The sequence below is a fragment of the Aplysia californica genome, unplaced genomic scaffold, assembly GCF_000002075.1.
Source record: "Aplysia californica isolate F4 #8 unplaced genomic scaffold, AplCal3.0 scaffold00530, whole genome shotgun sequence".
Classification (NCBI taxonomy): domain Eukaryota; kingdom Metazoa; phylum Mollusca; class Gastropoda; order Aplysiida; family Aplysiidae; genus Aplysia; species Aplysia californica.
Window position 1 is genome coordinate 282,948 of NW_004797800.1, and position 11,457 is coordinate 294,404.

An 11,457-nucleotide genomic window follows, 5' to 3' on the forward strand; every position below is an offset into this window, starting at 1 on the left:
AGAGAGAGAGAGAGAGAGAGAGAGAGAGAGAGAGAGAGTCTGACAACCAGTTGACTTCAAACATTTTACTCCATTATTCTAATATAAGCTTCGCCGCTGACTTGTGCTTCAAGCAAAGAAACCGGTGCTATCTTGTCACAAGTTGAAGGCGACTGACAACCTTTCAGTCAAGCCATTTACGATAACATCTCCGCCGCTAACTGACACCTTCTAAATGGATTATGCATAATGCAGAATCAGATAATAAAGTAGAAGAATGAGTCAGCTGAAGTCGAGATAGTCAAACAAGTTAGACTACTCAACACTTTGACTTGACTTGAAGTTCAACGAGGTTGCAACGCTTCCCTCCATCCATCAATTATAATCTCGTCATCATGTTGAAGGGATTAAAGGCAGACAACTGCGAATTTGGTTATTTCGCAAGGAAAAATACCAAAATTACTTCCCCCTTTTCTATATAACTCTGCGTCTCGGTCTCGTCCACAGAATGATTGTGTAAATCGAAATTCAATAAAAAAGCGTTGAAACTAATAACACAATCGATTTATCCTAATCACCTCTACCCAACAACAACAACAACAACAGCTTTTTGAACATTCAGGCTCTGCTGGATTTTGATTAAAAGATACTATGAAAACAAAACCTTTGTCATTACAGAAGAAATTGAGATGTGCTACCTTTAAACAGAGCTTGATTTACAGCTTAAAAAAGGAGTCCAACAACCCACAACACTGGTGCTGCATTATAATTAGGTACTACTTAACGCATACAGTGAGGCAGAACAAACAAACAAAAAAAAGATAAAACCGACGTATGCGTACCGCGTCTCGCAACTAATTCATTCTCTCCAAGTCATTGGTATGCTTAAAAGAACTCAAGGAGAAAGTTTGTTGTTCCCGGGAAAAGCATATATCTGTCTTTACATTTCAGCATTCATCTCGTGTTTTATCTCACCCAGGTGAACAATTTAGAACTCATAAAAAGCCTGATTAAACAACAGACTATAAAATAGCACCCCCCCCCCCTCTCCAACCCCCCAAAACTCCCTCCCCCCCCCAAAAAAAACATAACAAAGAACAAAAACAAAAAACAAACAAAACCACAACAACAAAAACCTCTAACAAACCCACCACAGACAAAGTAGAATCCAGTATGAGTGTGCACAATTTCCCAGTGAATACAAAAGCTGATTGGTCCAATGTCCAAACATAAAAGAAAAGATAAAACCCAGTATTGCACTGTGACCTCATGCATTGGCACGGTATAAAAATTTGATAGCAGTCTTACACTGCATTAGTACTAAATAATCAAAATGTTTCAATGTAAACATGTTTACTGCTCCATACCAACAATAACACAGTCTTATAACAAAATGCGCTTATATAACTCACTATTTTTCTCTCGATTTTCACCTAAATATTAGACATATGTAAGCATTTCTACATAATAAAATATATACAAAGAGGCTAGGCCAGTTGCAATGGCCAAATTGTGACCCATGGCAGAGAAGAGAGATTTTTCCTTACCAATATGATTAAGTGAGGGAAAACACACACAAAATAGAAGCAGGAAACTAGACAATGCACAAGACTGTATAGGTTTACCATCCTTTGAAACACTGTAAGGTTATTTAAGTGGCGGGATCTCTGAATTTAACTCCATCTCCAGCAGGACTAAGTAAAATAGGGGAAAACTCATGTAAATGCCTTTCCCAATGAGACAACATCGGCATGAGCTGAGCGTCGCACCCCCAAACCAGCAATCTCAAGATTCCGAGTCCAGTAGTCTAACCGATACTACTGACGCCACAAGAAACAGACAGAGGGATCAATGGCAACAAAAGAATCACCAAAAGCTGATATTTTTTCTAAGCTACTTCTGCAAAGTAGAACACAATTATAACCATTCTGATTTTTACACCTCTGTCCAAACGCAAAATGTAGACTTTTTCACAGAATTTATGTTATCCAAGGTAAGGATTGTAGCCATATCAAAATGCCTTGTCATATCTCTATGGAACTCACCAAAAAGTAGGATTAAGGCATCGATGATGAGAGCAATTTATTTATAGCCCACTCATCTTACTGCTTGACAATTGAGATACACACACATGAATGCATGCACGCACATTCAAAGAAATTCCTTAAACCAGCCAATAAACCCTTTATTTTAAAAAGGAAGCTGACAAACAACTACACGGCAGACAAGAACAGACTATTCAGCTTACCTGTTTTGAATGTACAGTCCGTTCCTTCAGTTTCTGCACTAAATCTCTGGCACCATTTGTCCATGCCTCAACTATTTTATTAACCTGGAAGATGGAAAAAGCAAATCAAAATGATGCTAAATATATCCTTGAATACTGCCATTGACATGAGAGAATTTGAAACATAAATACAAAAATCTCATCTTAAGAAGGACAATGAAACAATTTACTAAAAAAACTAAAAATAAAAAGCCTACTGGGTCCTGGGTAGTCTTGAGCAAAGAGAGATAGTTGTGATTTCTCTTCAATCAAATAGTAATACAAACTTATATATTTCAAATAAAAAACCTGTGTGCTATGCAAAAATAATCTAAATCTGTATTTTAAATGCTGAAACAATAATTGTCACCCCACCATGTTAACAGACAAGAGCTAAACATCTACTTTGCCTGAGAAAAAGACACTGTGATCTCAACAAAAACATAGGCAGCAGAGCCAATATTGTTTTGAGTACCAAACTCCAGGTCACATACTGCACTTCCCCTCAGCAATAGAAGGGCTTCCATCATTTCTTTCCACATCCAGACAAAACATTTACGACTACTGCCATGAACATAGAAGAAGACAACTTCTGTGACCTGGTATGAGCAAGAAGCACAATTTCTCTTAGAAAAAGTAAGAGGTTTTAAAGAAAGACTAGCCCTGATACATGTCACAACATTTATCTGAAATTCACTTCTTGCAAAAAAGATAATCAATTTCAATCAAGGCAGGTTCTCCTGTGCTTAAAATTTCATAAATTTCAGAATGAATAAAAAGTTAAATTGTTACGAGAAGAAAAACATAATTTAGCTCGCCATAGATTTTGCTTTTAAATTTTCAGAGAAATGCCACATAACCATTTAGCAAGCAACACTTGAGAATGGCAAGGAACATGCAACTCAACACTAAAACACTGAAAATACTGTGAAAGGAAAGCATTCTTTTTATTTTTTAACTCTTTCGAAAAGAGCTGGATTGATCTAAGGTGGTCATATCATACTAAAAGTCATGCTTCTTCATTGTGAGGGTACAATATGACCATTTTTTTTTTTCAATGAGTGAGACTTACGTTCCCTCATCCCCACTGCCCTGTGTACCCTTTCAATGACTTACCTTATCTTCTTGAAGCTCCAGCTGCCTCAGCTGTTCCCCCAACACTGCTGGCTTCGCTGTGTGGTATGCTGCCTGTAGTTACAGACATACAGTACTTTTACACCAAAGACAGTTTGAGACAAAACCAATAAAACATTGACATGCAAAGTGTGCATTACTTGTTTAACCCTATCTGTATGTCAGGTTTTACTATCATATCCATACGACGTGGGGAACTCTGTGCCATCACTTTCCAAAGAGGAAATTTACTTGTTAATCCAATCTGTACGCTTTGCATAGCAGTCTATCAAAATGATTTTTTGAGAAATACTGAAAGTTTTAAAGAGATCTTCGCACTAGAAGTACTCTAAAATGTGAAAAATACAACCCCGAGGGTACAAAATGACCCAAGGGCATACAGATAGGGTTAATGTCCCTGGCAACACAGTACGCTCTTTGAATATCCTGTTATTTGCAGGATGTCGTGGGTGGGTTCTGCCTCTTTCATGCCAGTTGTTATTTTCTCTCAACTTCTAACATTTTAAGAACTGAATGAACATGTTGTGCTCATGTAAACTTCTACAAAGAAAGTAAACAGTTTGAAAGCTCATTGCCTTTTAATCTAATCTTTATTTATCATTCTACATTTTATCAAAAATGTAGCAACTAAAGCACTTCCAATATGTGTCAAATAAATTAACATATCTTTCTGTATAGAACTTTAAAGTAAAGCAAAAAATCTATCAGTCAAAAATACAGAAGAGTATAAACTTTGATTCTGTATTAACTCTTTATCTCCTTAGCTTCCAGCAGCTTGCGGTCAGAACTGCTGTGCCGGTGAGCTGATGACAGCGGCTCGGGCACATTCCTTTACGACGACTTCGACATCAAACTACTTTTAGGCAAGTGCCAAAAACTGGTCTCTTTTATCAGGATTTCATTCATTAGATAGAGAACTATCTAAATAGGATCACTTGTTTGGATTTAATGACCAATTTAGAGACGTTTTCGTCATTTATAGATCTATTACCAAAAATAGGCCTTGGCATTGTTTACCACCCACGGAGATAAAGAGTTAACTTCATTCCCTGGTAAAAAGGAAAAAGTAAAAATTTTATCTGCAAGGCTTCCTTTTCTGTAAACAAGGGAAGACAAACAAAGAAAATCACCTGTTGAAGAATAAATTCCAAAGTCTCCAGTATTAGTTCAAGTTCATTAGAGGAAACATCGAGAGCACCCTGTAATTTTTCTTCCTCCTCCTCTGAAAATGTTCTTTCTTCCTGAAAAACAAAAGAACATTTGTCAACAGTAACAATTTTATAATAGCACTTACTGTTTTACAGATACATTTTTATTGGGTCTCTGCCCAACTGAAGGTGAATTATTTGTTATAATGTAAAAAAAAAAAAACCCATAAAAACACACATTTTATCTGCTACTTCCAATCAACTAAACAGGTATTGACAAGTTATTGAATAGCCATCTTAAGTGTAGTTGAGTAAATAAAAAATCAACATAATTTTTTATGATACAAACATGTGTTATATAAAAGTACCAAACTTATATTAATTCAAAAAATATCAAGACAACAGTACATACCTTCAAATGCAACTTTTGAAGTATTCTAGACAACAGTAGAGGAAACTTGTTAACATCTAGTCCATTTATCAAAGTTACTGCTCTCTTAATGCTGAAATAATTTAAAAGCACATATATGAAATTTTTTTTTTTTTTAAACATAATCGCAGAAACATACACATGAAAATTGGCTAAAGTCAAGCTCCCTCGGTATTTAAAAACAATCTTGGCATGAGTTTAACAATCTACCTATCTTCAAACACAAACATAGATCATTTCGAGTCGGAGTACTTGAGCTGATGAGTAAAGGAGAAGGAAAGAAATAAGGAGAGCCTACACCAACTAAAATTGATATCATTCATATGTTCATCGGAGCACAGATAGTCAGGTGAATGATCTATTAACCTGTTAGAGGGGTTGCACCTCCAACTGGTGTGCAGTGATCCATTTTATAGCCACTCCCTCCCTCCTTTCAATCCACAGGAAAGACATTATAAGCCATTAAATGAAAAACTCACTGACATTATATTCCTCCTTCAAGGAGTCAGAAGGCATCCACTTTGCATTTTAAAATCTGTTCATAGTAACAGTTTATCTTTCAGCATCCACAGGGTAGTCTAGAAACCTACCTTTTCAATGACAACAGAGCAATATTATAGTTAGCATTATTTGACTGGCCAAAGAGCCAGTCTAACAAAATGAACTACTAAACTGAAACTTGGTTCTCATGAAAAGTGAGAAAAAACAATTTTTTTTGGTCAAAGCATATCAAGTTTGAGCATTACTCTTGGATTATCACAGCAATAAGAACAAACAGTATGACCACAAAAGCTACACAAACACTACTACTTTAGTGAGAAAATTTACATTTTAAAGAATAAAGCCCCACCCATCGGTGTAACAAGCACAGTCAACCAATGCCACCCCTCACTACCATCTACAAACACTACTACATTAGTGAGAAAATTTACAGTTTAAAGAATAAAGAATGAAACAGTTAACTCATTGAGGACGCGCTTTCTGGTCATTCGGCAAAACTTAGAGATGTGCTTTTTTTCCGCATAAACTCAATTCAAGTAGATTTTTCAATTCTGCTTTCTTTATCTGAAGTTAGGCATTCAACATTACACATATTTTGAAACATGAAAATTCGCCTTTCTCATTTGTGTATAATGGTCCGAAATGTACAGCAACATTTCCTTTCGTCAGCTGCTGATCGGACATATTATATGTCCGATACTTCCTAAAAAAGTTAATGACAATTTGTGTAATTACCCTGCACATTATTTGACGCTGAAAACCAAAAGTTGAGCTTCCATGATCAGATATATACATGGGTACTTATTTGGTCTTGTAGGAACATTTTTATGATAAAAATAAGAATTACTTTGATTAATGCCATCATGTGACTCCCCTACTTAAAGAGCTCCATTGGCTTCCACTGAAAGCGAGAATTGAATATAAGTTAGCCCTACTATGCTTTAAAGGTCAAACTAACCAGTCTCCCACATACATTCAAGAACTCATTGTACCATACACACCATTACGTGAACTAAGATCCAGTGGCTCTAGACTAATTTCAACACCTCGTGTGTCACTGAAGAAATATGGTGAGATAGCTTTTTCTTTTTCTGGGCCAACATTTTTGGAACACTCTCCCTCTTGATTTGAGGAGCGAAATAACAAAAGGGGACTCAAAACACATCTATTTAAGAAATATTTTAATTAATGGACAGAACCTTTGCCTTTTTGTATGAGCATTTTTTTATTGTCTGAAAGAATGTTGCTGTCAAAAAGTGCGCACACAATGATTTTGTATGGTGTTAGTATGAATACGTTTTTAATCTCCTATGTACGCCTTGGGCCCATGCTGTGGGGAAAGGCGGGATACAAATGCTCTTATTATTATTATTATTAATGTACCAGCACCACCCAGTGAGTTTTCTTTCAAATTAGGGCTGAGCGGGCACAGCATTTTCCGTCTTAGACAGGTGAAACCCTCGGAAGGGAGCGGATTTTTCTTTTCGTTTCCGCGTTGGACAGGTTTCCGTTTTATGCAGGTAATTAAAAAGGAATATAATATCAAGGGGGGAGCAGGGAGATTCCGTTAAGACAGGTTTCCATTTTATACAGGTTTCCGTTAAGGCAGGTTCGACTGTAATATTTTCTTGGTCTACCTCTGCCTCTTTTGACTTCTACTTTTCCAAGGAAAGCAAAGTGTTTAACCCTATGTTTTACTATCATATCCAAACAACGTGGGGAACTCTACACCCACTTTCCGATCCGTACACTTTGCATAGCAGTCTGTCAAAATTACTTTTTGAGAAATACTGAAAGTTTCAAAGAGATGTTATGTTCCACCACATGGTCACTTACTATATATTTTACTTGCTGTGTTGAGGGACAATATAATAAAAATGTTCACTCAAGCAAAATGTATTATAATAGCTCGATAGCCAGACATTGGGACATCACAAAACAACCAAGAGCATGTTAAACAATGTAAATTTAAAGTAGACAACCCAAAGATAGCGAGCTTAGAATGGAGCAACTGAAAACTATGTCACATGTTCCGCTGCTCTAACCTTAGCGAGGTTCAATGGAGCAGCGTCTGAGACAAAGAACCTTGCTTACCAACGGATGTTTGGCCACTAACTCAGATTGCATGACAATGCGTGCAGGTAAAACACATACACTTCTTTGCAGGATTTTGTCTAAGGCCTATCACAATACATTGACAAAATTTCCGAAATGTTAACATCAACAATGTTAAACAGTAATTTTGGTATCTCCAGTAGAATTTACAAATTTGAGTGAACAAGTTTGGATATACATGTATACAGAAAAGACGATATTACGATGAGCGTTTGAAATAATATAATAAAATAAATATCTCTCAAATGTTTGATTAATGTAAAACTGAAAAGGCTTCAACTAACTAAGGCTAATAAGGGTGAATTGTTTGGACTTGGAATTCCTCCCTCATAATCATAACACAACACTCTCACAAAATGACAAGAGTCGTAGAGTCTAGTCTTGTCTAGAGACTAGAGTATCTAGATCTAGATCTAGATCTAGGCTAGACTATTAGTTATTAGTCTAGAGTCTAGAGCCAGATCTAGAACTAGAGTCTAGATCTAGATCTATTGCTAAACGGAGTGTTATGGTACACGGTAACCGGGCACCTAGTCTCAGTATCTATGTACACGGTAACCGGGCACCTAGTCTCACGTAGTCTCAGTATCTACGTACACGGTAACCGGGCACCTAGTCTCAGTATCTACGTACATGGTAACCGGAATGAAACAGGGCTCCCCTTTATGCATTAAACCTGCAGATTACCCCCTTTAAGTTTTGGTTGTGCGTGAACTTTATATATAATTTCATTTCGGGGGTTTCCATCCGCTTTAAAATGTAGGTAGTGTGCATCTGGCAAGCATCATTTCCCCCCTTCTCTATCCCAAAGCCCAGTCAATGATTTGACAACACACCCATACACATGCACGACAGTCACCTTCTGTGTCAGAAGCAGTCGACAAGTCGACCTACTTATCAGCTGCGCGCAGTTTCCGGCAACACCGGCTGGCTTCAGCACAGAAGCTCCGCCCACATTCTGGTCGCTCAAATTTGCCGGTGTCGTGCCTTGAGTTTAACCCTGCCGTGAGATTTCCCCCATCCTTCTTTAACACACTAGTAAACATGAATTGCCTGTCATCGAAAGTGTGGAAAGACTTGAATGTGAATCCTGGGATGGCTTTGAAGAATAATGAATCAGTTTATTTTCCAATCCTGCAACTCATCCCTGCCCTAAATCTCAAGCATCCCGATTTTCCTGATTTTTGATCGCGTGTACCCTGATTTTTTTTGGTTTAATTTTTTGTTACGCTTGTTACGCCGGATTTTTCAAAAATCTTACTCTTATCTTGTCTTCTTTTCTGCCGTGGGAAGCACTCGTTAAACTTTTTGTCAGCAGAAACTCTGAGCACTATTTTCCGAAATGTCTATGTCGAATTTAGTAGTTGACTCACCAAGAGTGTCTTGGATCTTTGCTCACACGTGTTATTTCAAGTATAATGGATTAGAAGTAGTATAGATTTGGCATTCCGACTGAAGACATTCTCAAGATCTACTTTTGCCAAAACATGCTTTGTCCGAGTTTTGGTTAGTCGGGCCCGTCATCAAGACCCTTCAGTAAAACTGTTTCAATCATGCGTTCGCACCACGAGACATGACTTCGGCGTGTGAGTTCTGCGTGTGTCGGGGACCGTCGTTGACAGGGTCGATTTAAGTTCATGCATACTGGTTGAAGCGTCTTTCGAGGGGGGGTCGTGTAAACACTTGGACCAGGAGACCTTGACATGATACTTCAGGATTTTTTATTAAAATTATAAAACACACACAGGCACGCACGCGCGCTCACACACACACACACATGCACGTAGAGGGAATATACATGGATATAATAATGGACACCCCTGGAATTTTTTTAAGTCAGCTTGGCAGTGAGGTAGGTGATTTGTCGCTGATCCCGATTTTTTTCACCAAGTCCCAATTTTTTTCCTCACCGAGATCCTGATATAGATTTCATAGAGTGGCCGGTATATTTTTCTTGGAGTATTATAGTCGGAGTTGACCCCTTTTGGTTTGTCAACTTTATTTTATTTTTGATAGACCCAACTGCTCAACCACCACCACTCTTCCCCCCTCCGAATGGACACAACTCTAATTCTAGTCAATATTACTCATTTATTTCTTAAGTTTATTAAAAATCCGTAGCATACAATCATAGTCAAGGTCACTCTATGTGTGTCTGCATGAATGTTTGTGTGAGTTAAACGTTTGCAAGCAAAAAATTTTACTATAAAATTGTGAGATATTGACTTTTACCCTTTAAGTTTCTAAAACAAGGGTTTAAATACCCCTCAAAATAGTAAACCAAAGGGTGAAGGAACCTCTTAAGTTGGCCTGAAAAGGGGAGCCCTGATGAAAATAAATCAATACTTGTCCTGTGCTGTCACTTGCTGAAAAAAAAAAAGAAAGTCATACAAGCGTCTTGTCAAGCTCGCCATCATGACCGGTCAGTGAACCTGCACAGGCACATCACATTGTGAGTACCGGTCTGGATCAACAAAGTTCATTCAAAGTCTGTACACTGCGAAGTATAGGGTTCCAGAATGAAAGTGGCTATTCTCACCCGCCCGGAAGTTCTCGCAAGATCAACTCCTCCCCTCTTCTCTCTGTCTCTTTCTGAATACTGTCTATCGGTGTGGACGATCAAATTGACCAAAACAAAGTTAAAAAATGATGTTAAAACACAAAAGTAAATTAAATTGGTTGTCTACAAAGATGCTACAGCTATTTAACTTTTCGAATCGAGCCGAACTACGCGGATCGCCATTTTGTTTTGCCCGGAAATTCTCGCGCTACTCCTCTCTCTCTCTCTCCACTGCCCACAGACAAAATTGTACGCTTTTAGTAAGCTACAGTTGTAATGGAACGTTTGTTCACGGCACAGAATTCTACAATTTTTCTGTTATCACAGTGTAGAATTCTGTGGTTTAAGTTTAGGGTGAACGCAAAATTTGGTGAACGCGCACCGGGTGAGAATAGCCACAAGACTCGCCTGCACTATTCTCACTCCGGGTGAGAATAGAGGTGGCCTTCCGGAATGGGGGGGGGGGGGGGGTAGATTTTTTTAAAAGGTACAGCTGGGGGAGGGGTGGGGATGAAGGCAACACCGGATGACAAAAACTGAACTTGGAGTTCTGGACTGTCCGGTCACCGTGTCGTGTACGTAATAGAGAGACTACATGCCCGGTTGCCGGTTACCGTGTACATAGATATTGAGGATACATGCCCGGTTACCGTATACGTGACACTGAGACTACGTGCACGGTTGCCGGTTACCGTGTACGTAGACACTGAGGCTAGGTGCCCGGTTACCGTGTACGTAGACACTCCGCTAAAATCATAAGAATCTAAAATCTAGATTAGATCTCTAGCTAGATCTAGATCTCTAGACCTAATCTAGATTTCTAGACCTTGTTCTAGATTATTTCTTCTATCCTCTCAAAACATTAAAAAGATTAAAGAAATACGCCTTCTTTTATTTGTGGCTGTGCATCAAAAGACAAAAACAAAGTGAACTCAAGCTTGAGACTTCAGACAGAGACGTCGGCTGGATCGGAGAATCCAAAACGAAAGTGGGCTCATTCACGCCCGCCCGCCCATGGCCATAGTGCTGGACCCCATGAAGTTCAGTTTAGAGATTGTCTGACCCTTGTGCGGACTAATTGCTACCAGAACCTTAAGAATAAAGAGTTGTTAATAGTAAAAAGGCATGAAAGTAGGTTATCGAGTTAATATAAACAGGAATAACACCATAACAGGTAGAATACCTCGCAGAAGCTGTAAACATTGTTGCCATCTTGAAGCTTGTGATGTGATTCTCAATTCTCACTTTCGTGTTTTTCTGTACTGGAAGATTGGACCGCGCCCCCTCTTCCTGCATGAAGCAACTTCCTGTTGAAATTTCCTAA

At 38.4% G+C, this 11,457-nt stretch overlaps 1 protein-coding gene across 1 annotated transcript; it reads right to left on the reverse strand.

The window, feature by feature from the left end:
* Positions 1–2,227: 2,227 nt before the first annotated feature.
* LOC101857355 (COMM domain-containing protein 10) lies at positions 2,228–11,444 on the reverse strand (the record flags this gene model as incomplete). Its single annotated transcript, XM_013086992.2, is given in 5 exon segments — positions 2,228–2,311; positions 3,362–3,433; positions 4,510–4,620; positions 4,940–5,030; positions 11,317–11,444. Coding segments are annotated over 5 exon segments (471 nt in total), but the record flags the coding sequence as incomplete, so codon positions are not given.
* Positions 11,445–11,457: the final 13 nt, after the last annotated feature.